The sequence below is a fragment of the Somniosus microcephalus genome, chromosome 4 (genome assembly GCF_052327205.1).
Source record: "Somniosus microcephalus isolate GS21.2 chromosome 4, FLI_Smic_1.0, whole genome shotgun sequence".
Taxonomy (NCBI): Eukaryota; Metazoa; Chordata; class Chondrichthyes; order Squaliformes; family Somniosidae; genus Somniosus; species Somniosus microcephalus.
Genome location: NC_140990.1, coordinates 306629324 through 306647774, shown reverse-complemented (window position 1 = coordinate 306647774; position 18451 = coordinate 306629324). Strand labels below are relative to the sequence as shown.

Here is an 18451-nt window from a genome sequence, read left to right as displayed (position 1 = left end):
AAAAGGGGGCGTATGACAGATGTCAGGTTGAGAGTACAAGTGAGAACCAGGCCGAATATAGAGAGTTCAGAGGGGAAGTGAAAAAGGAAATGAGGGGCAGAGAGTATGAGAATAGATTGGCAGCTAACATAAAAGGGAATCCAAAAGTCTTCTATAGGCATATAAATAGTAAATGGGTAGTAAGAGGAGGGGTGGGGCCGATTAGGAACCAAAAAGGAGACCTACGCATGAAGGCAGAGGGCATGGCTGAGGTACTAAATTAATACTTTGCATCTGTCTTTACCAAGGAAGAAGATGCTACCAAGGTAGTTGAGATATTGGATGGGATAAAAAAAATTGATAAAGAGGAGGTACTAGAAAGGCTGGCTGTACTTAAAGTAGATAAGTCACCAGGACCGGATGGGCTGCATCCTAGGATGCTGAGGGAAGTAAAAGTGGAAATTGCAGAGGTACTGGCCATAATCTTCCAATTCTCCTTAGATAGGGGTGTGGTGCCAGAGGACTGGAGAATTGCAAATGTTACATCCTTGTTCAAAAAAGGGTGTAAGGATAAACCCAGCAACTACAGGCTAGTCAATTTAACCTCGGTAGTGGGGAAGCTTTTAGAAACGATAATCCAAGACAAAATTAACAGTAACTTGGGGCAAGTGTGGATTAATTAAGGAAAGCCAGCATGGATTTGTTAAAGGCAAATTGTGTTTAACTAACTTGATTGAGTTTTTTTGATCAGGTAACAGAGAGGGTTGATGAGGGTAATACGGTTGATGTGTACACGGGCTTCCAAAAGGTGTTTGATAAAGTGCCACATAATAGGCTTGCCAACAAAGTTGAAGCTCATGGAATAAAAGGGACAATGGCAGCGTGGATAGGGAATTGGCTAAATGACAGGAAACAGAGAGTAGTGGTGAACGGTTGTTTATCGGACTGGAGGAAGGTATACAGTGGTGTTCCCCAGGGTTTGGTACTAGGACCACTGCTTTTCTTGATATATATTAATGACCTGGACTTGGGTGTACAGGGCACAATTTCAAAATTTGCAGATGACACAAAACTTGGAAGTATAGTGAACAGTGAGGAGGATAGTGATAGACTTCAAGAGGACATAGAGTGCGAAGTGATACATTTTGGTAGGAAGAACGAGGAGAGGCAATATAAACTGAAGGGTACAATTCTAAAGGGGATGCATGAACAGAGAGACCTGGGGGTACATGTGCACAAATCGTTGAAGGAGGCAGGGCAAACAAATATTTGTTCAAGGTCTCCGCCATTTCCCATTATTAATTTCCCAGACTCATCCTCTAGGGGACCGTTTACTTTAGCTACTCTCTTCCTTTTTATATGCCCGTAGAAGCTCTTACTGTCTGTTTTTATATTTCCAATCCTCTGGCCTTTCACTATTCTTCGCAGCATTGTATGCTTTTCTTTTCAATTTGATATCATCCTTTACTTCCTTAGTTAGCCACGGATGGTTCATCCTTCTCTTAAGAGTCTTTCTTTCTCACTGGAATATATCTTTGTGGACAGTTTTGGTCTCCTTATTTAAGGAAGGATCTATTTACATTGGAGGCAGTTCAGAGAAGGTTCACGAGGTTGATTCCGGAGATGAAGGGGTTGTCTTATGAAGAAAGGTTGAGCAGGTTGGGCCTATACTCATTGGAGTTTAGAAGAATGAGAGGGGATCTTACTGAAACATATAAGGTTCTGAAGGGACTTGACAGGGTAGATGCAGAGAGGATGTTTCCGCTCATGGAGGAATCTAAAACTAGGGGGCATAATTTCAGAATAAGGGGGCACCCTTTTAAATTGGAATTTCTGCTCTCAGAGGGTTGTGAATGTTTGGAATTCTCTTCCCCAGAGAGCTGTGGAGGCTGAGTCAGTGAATATATTTAAGGTGGAGATGGACAGATTTTTGAACAATAAGGGAGGCAAGGGTTATGGGGAGAGCAGGCAGAGAAGTGTAGTTGAGGCCAAGATCAGATCAGCCATGATCTTATTGAATGGCGGAGCAGGCTCGAGGGGCCAAATGACCTACTCCTGCTCAAAGCAACTAGACATTTTGCAGCGGCGCTAAACACTACCACAATCTCCTGCGCCGGCAGATTATGACATCAGTCGAGCGCGCAACACCCCCTTAGCGCCCCGGACATTGAATGGCGCCCCCTCCCTTACCCCCTGCCGCTAGCAACGACAGGTTCAGGGGAGCGTTACACTGTCAGAAAGGGACTAGGGAGCCATATTTAAAGGCAACCGCTTCCTGCCTTTTTTGTCGGTGACATTTTTGCACCACACATTCTGAGAGAGAGACTTCTGGAGAGATTCAACGCTGTGTGAAGGAGTTTTGAATACTGAGCAGCACTTTGCAGGTTTATTTTGATTTGCACTTCCTTGCTTCGCCAGGGCTCTGAGGTAGCACCTTGCTCCTCGGCCTTTGCGCCTTAAGACAGGTGTAAAGCACCTGATTTAGCGCTCCAATCACCTCCAGGGGCGATAAAAGCCAAGTTTGCTGTCGGAGGCAATAATTAACGCCAGGTGCTAAATTTTGCGCACGGCCGATAATGGCGCCCCAAATGGGGCGATACTGAATTTTCCCCCCTTTATCTTTTGAAGGTTCACATGTGGCTATGCACAACCCTCAATATACTGAGTGCCCAAGGCTGCACCAAAAGCATACATGATCCATAGGCAGGCAGAATGGTCCTTACTCACTCCTATTCCTTCTCTTCAAAATGTGCAAAATGATTTAAATCAATAGATGTGCACAACATCATCATTGTTTGGTATATTTTAACACTAAAATGGGGTGCTAAATTGATTTTCAACAATACTCTCCTTTAGATTTAATACAATGATTGCAAAATGCATTTGGAATAATAAAAATCCTTTACTTCATGGCAATTAAGGCAAAGTTAACAAAAAAGTGATTTCCTTAACAAATTTTCTTCTAGAATAGGCACATGGCTTTAAAGTGATGCAAAGTCTAACCACTCTTATATTTTACAATATATTTTGAATCTTAGTTATCCCAAGTTTCTTTAAATTAATTTCTCTGAAATAAGTCAACATTTATAAATGGTACCTACTCTCTTAAACCTGTCTTCCTTAAGCAAATGGGTCACCAAGCAGCAAGTACTACAGCACTTTCCAATTATTTTTGTGCTGCATAAAATTATTGTTAAAATGTCAATAAACCCTCAGATTTATAATTTGCTGTAGACCATTTTATTATCTGCTGTGTTTTCAAGATCTACATAAACCTGCTGAGGTCAGATATAGTTTGGAGTGCCATCTTGTGGTGATGTTTTCCTTTGGAAGTAGGAATAAAAGCTGCACCTTTGAAAATTATACACATTTTCATGGCTGAAAACAGCATAGCTTTTATGATGGTCCCATTGTCTAGTAACAGATATAGCCAGTATACATGGTTTTATTAAATATCAATAGATCTGCACTGAGATCTGCAAGATTTGTGAAGTTGATTGTCTGTGGTTCAGCTAAGAACTTTTAACCCACTACACTTGTGCTTAGAAAACAGTTACTGTGCATTGTCTGCACTGAGCTACTCTCTATTCCTGTTCAGATCTAAGGTTCCCATAGTGTATCATACTGTATAAAACTCCAAATTACATTTAAAGAATGAGTGTTTTCTACTAGTTTGTTTTAAAAATCAGTTATTAACCATGTAAATCATACTTTTATTTTTTTGTTGAATGAATGTGTGCTGGCAACACCATTGATGGAATTGCTTTGTAGCACAATGGAATTGAATTATTAACAGCATCACAAACCTCAGGCTCGTAAGCAATCATATTTTTACATTAGTACATTAAATTCCTCACATCAGACTCATTAGTGCCTCCAAGCTCATTTATGTGATCAGCACGCTCTGAACAAAAATGTTTCTTTAAAGCAACATAAAGACAGAAATAAGTAACTGTAAAAGAAATCAATATTTTTTTTGGGAAACTATTGATTTCTAAAAGGGCAATGATGGCAAGAGGTTTTGTGTACATTTAGATCTTTCAGGTCACGTATCCAGACTACAGGTTACATTGCTTCTGGATGCCTGCTCTACTTTGATTATTGTCTGAAACTGTTCTTCCCCAAACCTACTTTGTGTAGAAACTTACTGTCATGCTTAGCTGGAAACCAGTTTGAAATGGTTGTTTTATGGGAAGGCAGAATGAAAAATCTCCTGTCAATTAAAAACTGTGCCAATGATAAACCACAAATGAGGAAATGTCTCCATCTATGATTATGAAAACTTCGGGGAATGTTACATAGACAAAGTATTACCTAAAGTCTCTGTATATTCTTAAACAAAAGAAATACCTTGCAATGTTCCCTCTACTTTTTGGGGGCTGTGTGACCCAGTCAAATTTCCACGCATGCGCGTTTTTTTTCCCATTTAAAAGCCGATGAGCGGCCTGTGCAAGACCTCCAGGCTGTTGTGTGGCCGCCCAGCTTAACAGGAACATTGCTTGCGTTTATATAACTTTCATGACCTCAGAACATACCAAAACACTTTGCCAATTAAGTACTTTTGATGTCTATATTACTGTTGTAATGTAAAGGAACATGGGAGCCGATTTGCACACAGCAAGTTCCACGAACAGCAATGCGATAAATAACTATGTTTTAATGATGTTGGTTGAGGGATAAATATTGGCCAGGACACTTGAGAATTCTCCTGCTCTTTGAATAGTAGCATGGGATCTTTTGTGTCCACATAAGAGGGTATACAGGGTCTTGATTTAACATCTCATCTGAAGTTGCAACACTTGCTCAGTACTGCACTGAAGTGTCAGCCTAGATTACGTGCTCAAGTCTCTGGAGTAGGGCTGCAACCCTCAATCTTGACTCAAGATGCATTAAAGGAGTTATATAAATGCTAGTTGTTGCTAGGTCTCCTTGTCATTAGGCCATTCTCACCGTCACTGGATCAAAATCCTGGAACTCTCTAATGGATTTAGCATAAACTGACATATAAACTGCCTAATAAAATAAACAGCTAACATTCTAAATCAAAATTTATAGTTAAAAGAAAATAAGTTGCTGCATTCCTGGAGAAAATAGGGCAACGAACAGCATGAGATGTGATTAACTACCAGAGTGACCCGAAGCAGTGTCATCAACATAAACAAAAAAAGCCCTTAGAACACACTCCAGAATGCATTATTCTTTATAATATAGAAATATAGCACTTTCTTACCTGGATTGAGCATTTTTTTTGTGCTGGCAAAATCATCACTGCAAAGCAGTAAATGTGTGGCAGGCTTCATTTACCATATTGTTGAGCGAGAACACATTGGGACTTATTTTATTTGCCAATACTGGTGAATATCAGTGTTATGGTTTGCAAATTTGTCCATGCGTTACTAGATTTTGGTGGCAATGTGTGAGTGTATAATTATACATACTCACATATTCATTGCTAATGCCAACACTTAGGCTTTTGCTTGCAAAATACTGCAGATGGAAATCTGAAATAACAAAAAATGCTGGAAAACTCAACAGGCCAGGCAGCATCTGTGGAGAGAGTTAACGTTTCAGGTCTGGGACCCTTCATCAGAACTGGAAAAGGCTAGAGCTGTAACAGATTTTAAGCGGGTGCAGAGGCAGGGAAAGGGGTGGGGCGGAAGGGAGGAAGGAACATTCTGTGCTAGGGTAGGAGATCCTGGTTTGCATAAGGAGGCAGAAAAGCTGTCATTTATTATTGAATAAGGTATAATTTTTTAATAACAAGTGCAGATCTACATTTAGTTCTTAAAAGCCTTTTAAGGACTAGGCTGCAGTGTTCAAACATTGATTGTTTACAACAGAGTTTGGAATGCTTCTTTTGTGTTTTACAAAAATAACTGCACTTGCATGCCCGGAGGTGCTTCAAGCAAATGGATTTACCTTTGAAGTATGGTCAGTTATGTTAATAAAAACACTGAATACTGAAGGTTACAAAGTAATTTTATGGTCTAACGGTTGTAACAGTGGATTTTTGTGGAATTCTAATTGTACTATTAAGTTGAAATCTTTAGAATGATACAATTTTGAATTTTAAACTAATTTGTTATATACTAGCTGTTGCTTTGTAAATCAGCTGTAGTTTGTTCCGCCAAAATGAATGAAGACATTAAACTGACGTTAAAAAAAAATCGCTCCATTAAAAGGAGGCTCTTGATGCAGGTTAGGCTAAAAGCAGCAGTGTTTTGCATGAGCTCAAGTTTGGAGATGGTGACGAATGGGAGGCTGGGCAGGAGAGCGTTAATCAAGACAGGAGGTAACAAAGGCTTAGACAAGGGTTTCAGCAGCATGTGCGCATAAGGGTAGTCAGGTTACAGAAGGTGGAAATAGGACATATTTTTGGTGGGTAGGATATGAATCAGAAACTCAGCTCATGGTTGAAAAGGACATCAAGTTTCTTTGAATCAGAAGTAGGAGAACCCAATCAACAACAGACTCAATCAACTTCTTGGCGTGGAGTTTCCGGCCAGATGTCAGCAGAATTGAAACAGCACTAAAGATTGCAGAATTTTAAACATGAGTTGTGCCCATAACCACTTTATGCTGAAGTATCCACAATCTTTTATGCTGGTTCAAAAATCCATTGTCCAAAGCAGTCCCCGCCCACAAAACTAGCCATGTCCCCAGGTCGTAATGGCAAGATTATGCTGATTGCAGCCAGTTGGGGAGTGTTCATCACACTGCAACCAGATTCTTGGGCACACAGGCACCCATTGTCACATGAATCTGTACCTGCAGTGACCAGCAGTCAATTGAAGCCTGACACAGGTCTGTTTCTCCTGCTGCTGCAATTACTTTAAAAATTAAGTTTAGTCTAAATTAAGGTCAATTACAGCAGAGCAGGACGCACATGTGTGGCTTCAAATGACTTGCTGGTCACAGATCTTATGTACCAAGCGCAGATCAAAGCAGTCAATTAAAAGGTAAGACCCAAGAGCAGTCAGTCAGTTGAAGAATAGTGCATTTCCTAGCAATCCCACTGCTCTACAATCACAGAATCACAGAAACCCCACAGTGCAGATAGAGGCCATTTCGGCCCATCGAGCCTGCACCGACACATATCCCACCCGATCCCCGTAACCCCTACACCAACACATATCCCACCCTATCCCTGTAACCCCACGTATTTAATCCCAACACTAAGGGTCAATTTATCATAGCCAATCAACCTAACCCGCACATCTTTGGACTGTGGGAGGAAACCGGAGCACCCGGAGAAAACCCACGCAAACGCGGGGAGAATGTGCAAACTCCACACAGACAGTCACCCGAGGCCGGATTCGAACCCGGGTCTCTGGCGCTGTGAGGCAACAGTGCTAACCGCTATGCCACCGTGCTAGAGAATGCCCTGTTCCAGTCACAAAACAATTACAATGGATTACGCAGCTTGATTGCGCTGATGCATGGGAGATTTTATGTTCAGACTTATGTTAATGAGTTTGCGCGGAAACGTGAGCGTGACTTCACCTCGGCAAAACCGGAGCAGCACATTCTGGGCGTATTTTGCCGATTCCAGTAGGGGCGCAAACTACACATCCATGTCTCAACAATGACTGTCACTGAAGTTGTTTTCACTTCACCTTCTTCCAGAAACCTATAGATCTCATACTAGGCAACATGGTTGCAGGAATGGCACCAGAACCACATCAAAATCTTTTCTCTAACTGTTAATTATAATACTTTTACAAAGAATATGTTTAAATTTAGATTCAGTTGCAGCAAAAGTAATTAGATTTAAGTATAAACAACACTGGCCTTTGTTTTATACACATTAGTTTCAAGGTACCAATGCAGCCCCTGCTTTGCGAAATAATGCTAGACCAAACAGGTATTCTGATATGTATGTTTAATTTCCCTGCATTTTTTTCACTTAACAAGATCAAGTAACAAGGAAGTTGTCTGATGTAGTGCTGACACTAACATTCCAATACTAATACTGTTGAAAAGGCCTATGTAATAGTAATTGTATAAACTCATAAAAACACTATACTAAAGGAGTCCAAACATAAAAGTCAGACAGTCTTTCTAACCTGTTACTTGCCTTGCAGCCACAGGAAAAGGAGCAAAATGGAAGTTGATAATCTTCAATTCTGTTTCACTACCCTCGCCCTCCAAAACAATAGAAAATACTATTTTTTTGTCTTGACTTAAATGTCTGATAAAGAAATGTCACTTAGTATTTACCAAACATCCATCTATTCAATTTGTGAGAAAGAAAACTGAGTGAAAACTTTACAATGTACAAAAAATGACAAGGATTTACATGGCCTACCTAAATATCTTTAAATTTTTTTAAGCACAAAGTTGATTTGTACAAGTTACAAAATGTAAACATGGCAAAATAAATAGTTAAAACAAGTGACAAAAGGATCCCAATTTCATGCTCATGATCCCATAGATTTGTGTCATTTTCATTCTGTTGTAATTTCAAGTGCAAAGCATGATGAATATCTAGTATTCAAGTAACAGAAATACATATGATGATACAAATAAACTATTGTACAAGGTAGTGATCACCTGAACTTTACAAAATTTACAGTTATATATTGACAAATTTTTACATTTATGATATGACACCGTTCAGGTCCACATTTAGCACTTGCAATCCATCGGGTGCCTTATTCTGCATTCTTTCTGGAATACAAGATTTCCATCACGGTACGTCTTAGAAGAGGCGCTTTAGACGGCATTATGTCACCTCCATAGCTACTGTCTTGTCTGCAATACCATTCAATAATCTCTCTGGTTCACTGCTCTCCCTGCAAGAAAAGAAACCATCTTTATTTTTATAGAAATTACATCTGTACAGCATGATTCTTAGAGAATGCAAAGTAATGAAATAAAACAAACATGTTCAATTCAATTTTAAAAACAAACATGTTGAATTCAATTTTAAAAAGGGATTCCTTAAAGTTTAAATCTTTTGAGTACCAGTTTTGTCTATTTCTGCTGTGACAAGAAATGGATACCAATATTAAAATTGAACTCAACATATTTTCTAAGAATACAATTGTATTAAATCAAATTATTTTATTTTCAAATATTGGTAGTCCAACCAGTAACTAAAACAGAACAAAGGTGTGCATATGGTTTCATTCTCCATTGCAGTTATGCTTTTAATTCATGCTGCGCACACATCATTTCGATCTTTTGGATCGACTAACTTATTTCCCAGCTGATCATCACTCTGCAAACTGTGTCTCAATCTTTAATCTGATTGTTTCTTCTAAATGCCGACATAAACAACCCCCCACCCCCAAATACATTTTACTGCACATTTAACAATGGATTTAAAGGCTGCAATCTCATCTCAGGATTTACATATCATCTGGATCCCACAAAACTGCTGCCTTGTAAACATTCATTATTCTGTGTCTTATGACTTCTGAATAATCCTCAAAGTACAATTGTTAATCCTCTAGTGTTCTAACATGGACAGTGCACAAAGGGCACACAAAAAAAAGGTAAAATAAAACTGAAACTATAAATTAGCAACACCAATCCAATTACACGAATAAAGACTGTTAAGGAACGTGAATATTGGTAAAACAATGGTAGCACTTTGAACCAGTGATAACCTTTAGACAGGTTACCCAAATTCAAAATGCATTAATTAGATGCTAAATTTTAATTCTGAACATTCATCTAGATTTAATCACTGCAGTTTTCAAACAGATATTTTTTTCCGAGAATTGCTCAGAAGTATGCTTTAAATAACTAACAAGCTTTGACTGCCGTAACCTACAAGGCTACGGACCAAGAGCTGGGAAGTGGGATTAGGCTGGATAGCTCTTTTTCGGTCGGCACAGACATGATGGGTCGAATGGCCTCCTTCTGTGCCGTAAATTTCTATGATTCTATAAATAGCTGCATTATACAATTGCACTTTCTAGATTTCCTTTCCCTTCCTGCCCTATTATACAGCCACGCTGAACATTGCTTACTTTTCTGGCAGGGTGGGTGAAGGGAAGAGGTCATCACAGACATCCCAATCAGGAAGAAAATCTGATTGACCCCAATAAACTTACATCACTGCTCCTGTAAGGATTAATACATTTTCAAATTATGTACGTTCAAATATACAAGTTACAGAAGGATCTCGTAACTACATGCAAGAGGTAGCACCCGAGTAAAGTTCACTCTCGGAAACCCGTTAGAACTTGCATACGTAGAGCTTCTTTACCTACCTAGCCAAGCTACTGATGGCACTACTAGGGGTCACCTTTGGCACCCTGTCAAGGCTGGTAGCAGCTGTGGCCAGCTTTAAGGCAGAAGGAGAAGGTGCTGAAGTCCTTGCACTGAGATGCACATTGACAGGAGTAACCACATTCATACTGTTCAGACGCACAGCAGTTCCTATGCAGGAATTGTTCACAGGAAACGACTGGGGACTGCTTGTGCGTAATGCAGGGAACACGTGATTTGCTGAGGTGCGACTGACAGTTCTTATAATTTGTACAGTAGATAATCCTGGGCTGGAGGACGAAGTAGCATTGGAGGGTTGGAGATTTCTATAGGTGCCTGTGAAAAGAAGCATGAACATCGATTAAAAGTGGACTAATCTCTTCACGTATGAACAGTTTTATTCTTGACTGGTTTTCTGCACAATCTCTGAATGGTTCAACATTAGAAATTTAAAATAGAATAGGAGGAGAAACAATGTTTTTTTTATATAAACAATTCAGATGTAGAAACTTTCAGAAGCCTGCAACCAATGTTTCCTTTAACCTGCACGCCTGTGCAGCATTCTGGAGGCCCCGCACAGTCGGTTAGCCAGCTTTTAAATTGAAAAAAACGCGCATGCACGGACTTTTGAATGGGCCGCGTAGCCCAAAAAAAGTGAACATTGCCTGCAACCTATTATGCACCTATCCAGCTTGTGGATGTGTAAACCGGAATTTGGTCACACATGCTTTTGTTTTTGGGGAGGTGTAGCATTTACAAGGCTCACACAAGAGCCTCCAGTGGCAGAAACCTGGTTCCGTGGCACTACAATACCAGATGGGCTCTTACGAAAGAACATATTAACACCAGTGAGTCTTGGATTAATGCACGCCAAAGCGTATTCAGCCCTCTAGGATTCAAAATTCTGATAAAGCTGGATGACCCAGTGTATGAAATGGCACAATTTTAAAGGGGCTGCAGGAACAGAGACACATGGGGGGTATATGTACACAAATCTTTGACGGTGGCAGGATAAGTTGAGAAGGCTGTTATAAAAGCATATGGGATCCTTGGCTTTATTAATAGGTGCAAAGAGTACAAAAGCAAGGAAGTTATGCTAAACCTTTATAAAACACTGGTTAGGCCCCAGCTGGAGTAAGGTGTTCAATTCTGGGCACCGCACTTTAGAAAGGATGTCAAGGCCTTGGAGAGGGTGCAGAAGAGATTTAATAGAATGGTACCAGGGATGAGGGACCTCAGTTATATGGAGAGAATGGAGAATCTGGGTTGTTCTCCTTAGAGCAGAGAAGGTTAATGGAAGATTTATACAAGGTACTTAAACTCTGGCTATGATACCAATGCTACGGAGTTCACCGTAGATAATGCTGAAGTATAACTCCAGGTGCAGCCCAGCCTATTATCCCTTTTTCCTACTGGCTGGCATCTAAACGCCACTTGGTGCTGTACATAACTTCACAGAAATTAATAAATCAGCAACAAAAAAAATGAAAGTGAGCCATAGATAGAACTGAAGCCCAGATCTGCCAGTTTCTTAAAACTTTAAATTTTTTTATTATACTCACTCATAAATGGATCAATAACAATTAAAGTAAAACCTGTATTGTGTGCAAGATATTAAATGGAAAGTTAACAGAATTAATTACTTTCGATATCGTTCACAATGAAGTCCATCAACTGAGAGATTATTACACTGTCCACCTGAACTGGAATCTTTCTAAGTTAAGTACAGGTGCCACTTCTAGATGTTAATATTCCCTGTGGGAAGGACTATGTTGTTGTAGAGTAACAGCAGCTTTACAGATATGACAAAGAGTCACAGACCTGAAACGTTAACCCTATTTTTCTTTTCCCACAGATGCTGCCTGACCTGCTGAGTGTTTCCAGCATTTTCTATTTTTATTTCATCAGCATTTGCATTATTTCGCACGTTGACGGCTAACTTAATTATTCTGAGAAAAGCGAAGAAAACCAAGTATACATTTTGTTTAGCACATTTCTTTATGTTTAACATGGCTTCATCTTGATCGATAATAACTAAAGCGATACAACTATAACCAGTGGTATTGTAAAAAATTAATAAAAAACCAACAGAAGTATTCACAATAGTGTATATATGTACATTATATATATATTTTTAAGTGGTCTCATTCAATTGCAACCTAACAGTAAATTATGTGATTCATAACAGTATACATTAGTTTAAGAAATTCATTTTAAACATTTCTGTCTTTCATATTTAATTTCCTTCCATAAATAATTGTCCACGTATTGGGAATCTTGTACTCATCACCTTCTTCAACACTTATTTTCATAGGACTAAGTAACTCGGGTGTGCAGATTGGAGAACTTGGCACCTTCAATTACAAAACGCAATAAAGCACCATCTTCCAGGAGGACAGGGCCTGGACAGAATACAGCTCTGTGCCAAAATTGTTTCTGCAATTAGGCCCTCAGAGTCCTTGAGGTAATGTTCCCAAGCACATTATAACCATTGCCTTTTATCAAGCCGTCTGCCAAAAGCTACACCTTTATATAGCCTTCTGTGATGAATAGGTGGTTCTGGTGTGGTGGAGTTATGGTGTAGACCATGGATCTTTATACAACATGAGAGTAAGAGACTCTGTATTCTCTAGGACAAACCTAGGTGTCCCTACAGGGAGTAAGCATTCCATTGTACTAGTTACATATGGCAAATAAAATTGAATTGAATTGAGTGGAGAACGCTTCATCAAGAAAGACAGAACCATAGTTCCAGAGTTTTACATTGGAACAAAAGCTCTGCTACCATGGCAAAAATTTGAATTATTAAATTGCAAAAGCTGCAATGATCGGAATAAATGGGTCATTTTCAGGTTGGCAAACTAACTAGCGGGGTGCCACAGGGATCAGTGCTGGGGCCTCAACTGTTTACAATCTATATTAATGACTTGGATGAAGGGACCAAGTGTACTGTTGCCAAATTTGCTGACAATACAAAGATAGGTGGGAAAGCAAGTTGCGAGAAGTACACAGAGTCTGCAAAGGGATATAGATAGGTTAAGTGGGCAAAAATTTGACAGATGGAGTATGATGTGGGAAAATGTGAGGTTATCCAGTTTGGTAGGACGAATAAAAAAAGCAAAATATTATTTAAATGGAGAGACTACAGAATGCTGCGGTAGAGGGGGGATCTGGGTGTCCTCGTACATGAAATACAAAAAGTTAGCATGCAGGTACAGCAAGTAATTAGGAAGGCAAATGGAATATTGGCCTTTATTGCAAGGGGGATGGAGTATAAAAGTAGGAAAGTCTTGCTACAGCTGTACAGGGCGTTGGGGAGACCACACCTGGAGTACTGTGATAAAAACAGAAAATGCGGGAAATACTCAGTTAACGTTTCAGGTCGATGACCCTTCGTCAGAACTGGAAAAAGTCAGAGATGTAACAGGTTTTTAAGCAAATGTAGGGGCAGGGAAAGGGGGGAGGGGAGGAAAGAACAAAGGGGAAGGTCTGTGATAGGTTGGAAGGCAGGAGAGATTAAGAGACGAAAGGGATGATGGTGCATGGCCAAAGGAGATGGTAATGGGACAAGTTAAGAAACAAAAGATGGCTCTAGATGAAGTGTAAATGGCACTGGCAGAATGATCGACAGCTGCCATGTGAGAAAGAGAAAAAAGATAGGGGCAGAGGTCCAGAAGGCTGTAAAGTACCTAATCGAAAGATGAGGTGCTGTTCCTCGAGCTTACGTTGAGCTTCATTGGAAGTGTAAAAGGCCGAGGATGGAGAGATCAGAGTGGGAGTGGAGCAGAGAATTAAAGTGACAGGCGACCGGAAGCTCGGGGTCACCCTTACAGACTGAACGGAGGTGTTCCACAAAGCAGTCACCCAAGCTGCGTTTGGTCTCCCCAATGTAGAGACAACTGCATCGTGAGCAGCAAATACAGTATACTAAATTGCAAGAAGTACAAGTAAATTGCTGTTTCACCTGGAAGGAGTATTTGGGGCCCTGGACAGTGGGATGGGAGGAGGTAAAAGGGCATGTGTTGCACCTCCTGCGCTTGCATGTGAAGATGCCGGGCGAAGGGGTGTTGAGGGTGATAGAAGAGTGGACCAGGGTGTCGCGGAGGGAGCGGTCCCTTCGGAATGAAAGGGGAGATTGGGGAGGGGGGGGGGGGGGGGGGGAAAGATATGTTTGGTGGTGGGATCACGCTGGAGGATGATCTGTTGAATGTGGAAGCTGGTGGGGTGAAAGGTGAGGACAAGGGGAAGCCTATCCTGGTTCCGGGAGGGAGGGGAAGGGGCGAGAGCAGAAGTACGGGAAATAAAACGGACACAGTCAAGGGCCGAGTTAACCACAGTAGGGGGGAATCCTCGGCTGAGGAAAAAGGAAGACACTAGTATGGAAGGTGGCATCGTCAGAGACGGAAAAACTGGGAGAAGGGAATAGAGTCCTTACAGGAGGCGGGGTGGGAGGAAGTGTAGTTCCAGGTAGCTGTGGGAGTCAGTGGGCTTGTAGTGAATGTTTATCAATAGCCTATCCCCAGAGATGGAGACAGAGAAGTCGAGGAAGGGAAGGGAAGAGTCGGAGATGGACCATGTGAAGATGAGGGAAGGGTGGAAATTGGATGTAAAGTGAATGAAATTTTCTAGTTCGGGGCGAGAGCAGGAAACTGCACCGATACAGTCATCAATGTACTGGAAAAAGAGGCGAGGGAGGGGACCGGAGTAGGACTGGAACAAAGAATCTTCCACATATCCCACAAAAAGGCAGGCATAGCTAGGACCCATGCGGGTTCCCATAGCAACACCTTTAATTTGGAGGAAGTGAGTGGAGTCAAAGGAGAAGTTGTTCAATGCGAGAACAAGTTCAGCCAGGCTAAGGAGGGTGGTGCTGGAAAAGGACTGATTGGGCCCTCTGTTCAAGGATGAAGCGGAGCGCCCTCAGGCCATCCTGGTGGGGGATGGAGGTGTAGAGGGATTGGACGCCAATAGTGAAAAGGAGGCGGTTTTTGTTCTTTCCTCCCCTCCCCCCTTTCCCTGCGCCTACACTTGCTAAAAAATCTGTTCCATCTCCAACTTTTTCCAGTTCTGACGAAAGGTCATCGACCTGAAACGTTAACTCTGTTTCTCTCTCCACAGATGCTGCCTCGCCTGCTGAGTATTTCCAGCATTTTCTGTTTTTATTTCAGATTTCCAGCATCCGCAGTATTTTGCTTTTGTCCTAGAGTACTGCGTAGTTTTGGTCTTCTTATTTAAAGGCAGGATATACTTGCATTGGAGGCAGTTCAGAGAAGGTTCACGAGGTTGATTCCTGAGTTGAAGGGGTTGTCTTATGAGGAAAGGTTGAGCAGGTTGGGCCTAAACTCAGTGGAGTTTAGAAGAATGAGAGGTGTTATTGAAACACAAGATTCTGAGGGGGCTTGACAGGGTCAATGCAGGGGGGATATTTCCCTTCGTGGGGGAATCTAGAACTCGGGGGCACAGGTTCAGAATAAGGGGTCGCCCATTTAAAACGGAGATGAGGAGGAATTTCTTCTCTCAGAGGATCGTGAATCTTTGAAATTCTCTACCCCACAGAGCTGTGGAGGCTGAGTCACTGAATATATTCAAGGCTGAGATAGATATTTGAGCTACAGGGGAGTCAAGGTTTATGGGGAGTGGGCAGGGAAGTGGAGTTGAGGCCAAGATCAGATCAGCCATGATCTTATTGAATGGCGGAGCAGGCTCAAGGGACCGAATGGCCTACTCCTGCTCCTATTTCTTATGTTCATATGATCAACACTGGAAATCCAATTCTTCCACAGCAGTAGTATAATGCTACAGTTCTTGCCTCAGTCACTGAACTAAGTGATTTGTTGTCAAGAATTTGTAAAAGGCAGGTTTCAACTTTCTGCTGACAAGTCCCACTTTGTTAAAGGTCAATTAAACCTAACTAATTCCTGCGGGTGAGATAAGAGGTTATTTATAAGTGATGAGATTGTTTAAGCTCAGTTGAATAATGCTAGTATAGTTAAAAATTGTGTTTCGCCATTCTGGTGTTGCAAACCTGTCCATTATTGCCATGCTTCCTTACAGACAGATCATGATGGAACAGAGGGGGCAGGAACTTGCTAGTGAAAGCTTCTGCTACATATGGAAATCACTGCTCTAATGATTGGTTTCAATTTCTTTTTGTTCTTGGCTGAAATGATTACAAGAATTGGTTGGTGATCTGCAGCAGACAAGATGGTCAATAAAGCACCGAATTTATTCTTCTTTTAAAACCATCACGAAGATGAATATATACGACTCCTCAGAAACCACAGTGGCCTACAGGCAATTTCTGACTCATCCAGCATTCCACTGCTGGAAGCAAAAATGAATATATGAATAAGCTTGAGATCCCTTATGTTCAACTGTCCTTTCAACTGACAGCCTACTTTGGTAAAAATACAAAGCAGGCCCTTATTCTCATCAGCAAGTTACAGGAGGAAAGCTACTAGTGTTGCTAACCTGAAATCACTGTGCATGTTTTTGCATTCCTTAAGTTTCTGGATTACCCAAGAGAAACTTGCTGAAAATCATTTCCCCCCCCCCCAACAACATTTGTTAATATTTAGCAAAAGCTTTTACATAGACAACAGTATTATACCCTCACCTGCAGACTGGACAACACCATTCATGTTTGTAGTATGGCCTGCAGCATCCTTGGAAACTTCTGCCTGACCTGGTGCAGGAGCACTAACAACAGCTGATGCAGCAAAATGGGCACTAGCTGAATCCAGCGTTTTTGAAGAGCTGTCAGGTATCCTGGATCCCTGAAAAGATAATTCACAACTGAAATTTTCAATAGAGGGAAGCTAGGTAAGTGCATGAGGGAGAAAGGAGTAGAAGGACATGCTGATAGGGTTAGAGGAGGGTGAGCTGAAGTAAACAGATAGGAATTCCTGAAATGCTCCTAGTGCATGACCTACAATATTGGTAATTCATAATGTTACATAATCAAAAATAATGAGATTAGAGGAAAACTCCCCTTCAGTCCATCTGATCGCCTCCTTCCAAAGCACCAACCCCAAACGTCTTCCCAATATAGCTACTTCTTACCCGAGTTCAATGTCCTGGATGCAGCAACCCTTTGGCGAACTATTCCAACTGTACTTTTTGTGAAAATACTTTGATGTCTATCCTAAATTTCCCTTTACCACTCAAAACTTGTGCCCTATCAGCTAATGTACAGAAAGTACTCCAAAGACTAGTCTTTGCAGTTTATAGCATTTGGCACTTAGTCCTACAATGCTTAAAAAGGCAAGTACAATTTGTATTTAAGAGTTTTTAAAAATACATAATTCACATTTAAAATACCATTATTTACCAAGATAGGAGTAAATTTAAAGTTACTTTTGCATTTGTGCTAGACACTATTTTGAGTTTCAGGGCAGCGATATCTCTGGGCTGCTCTCTCTCATTTTATACATTGGGATTAGGGAGCTGGGCAGGTGCATTGGGCACTGCTTTTATATAGACACCCACAGATAACAATACAGACTGGTTCCCAGCAATGACATTAACTAAAATCAGCTTTTATCCCGATAGCTAAATCATAGATCCACATTTTCATGGGTCCACAACGCAGTCAGGATTAATGAGTCCAGCGAATTTACAGAACAGGGGCAATCCAAAATGTGTGCAGTCAGCTGCATTCATAGTGTAAAAACAGCTTTAAAGGTTTAAAGAAAATCCAGAAGATTAGATCAATAAATTGAAAACCTAATCAAGTCACATCAATTACAATTTAGTGAATAAATCTTGTTCAAGAACAGTGAGGTCATGACTATATCAGAATCATTCCTTCTCGTGTCATTTGTCCACTTCTGGTTTTGAAAATGCAGTGATGGTAACATTCAAATGTTGCATTTTTCAGCTCTACAAGCATCAACCATGACTAATTATAAATTGTTGACAAATTACTCCAGGAGAAAAATCACATTTGTTTAGGCAAAGGTGGCATGGTCACCAGAATGAAGGCACATAGGTTTAAGTACCAATTTGATTCAGTTCCTGATCTCAGTCATGCTGCATAGGATAGTTCCAAAGGGGGGCCAGATAGCTACCCAATTTGGGGGGGGGGGGGGGGGAGGAAATAGAAGTCAATTGGATGGATGTTCACACTAGCTTGTTCTCACAAAGCTCTTGCTGGGATAGGAGGCAGGTAGAAACAAGAGAACCCACACAGAAGAGCATATGCCCTAAAAAAAAAAGCACTAATTAGCAAACCTCACTCAGAGCCACAGGC

General features: G+C 40.9%; 1 protein-coding gene across 3 annotated transcripts in view; it reads right to left on the bottom strand.

Moving 5' to 3' along the window:
• Positions 1-7846: 7846 nt before the first annotated feature.
• The window catches only part of epc2 (enhancer of polycomb 2), an 80358-nt gene continuing 69753 nt past the window's right edge, over positions 7847-18451 (bottom strand). For 2 of the 3 annotated variants that reach the window (XM_085986686.1, XM_085986688.1), the window contains 3 exons: positions 16817-16976; positions 10203-10536; positions 7847-8774 (listed from right to left, as the gene is read on the bottom strand). In XM_085986686.1, coding sequence (XP_085842812.1) covers positions 8705-8774; positions 10203-10536; positions 16817-16976 — 564 coding nt within the window. In that variant the 3' untranslated portion in view covers positions 7847-8704. Of the gene's footprint in view, positions 8775-9959; positions 10054-10202; positions 10537-16816; positions 16977-18451 lie in introns of all 3 variants that reach the window. The other variant, XM_085986687.1, reaches the window with a different exon arrangement.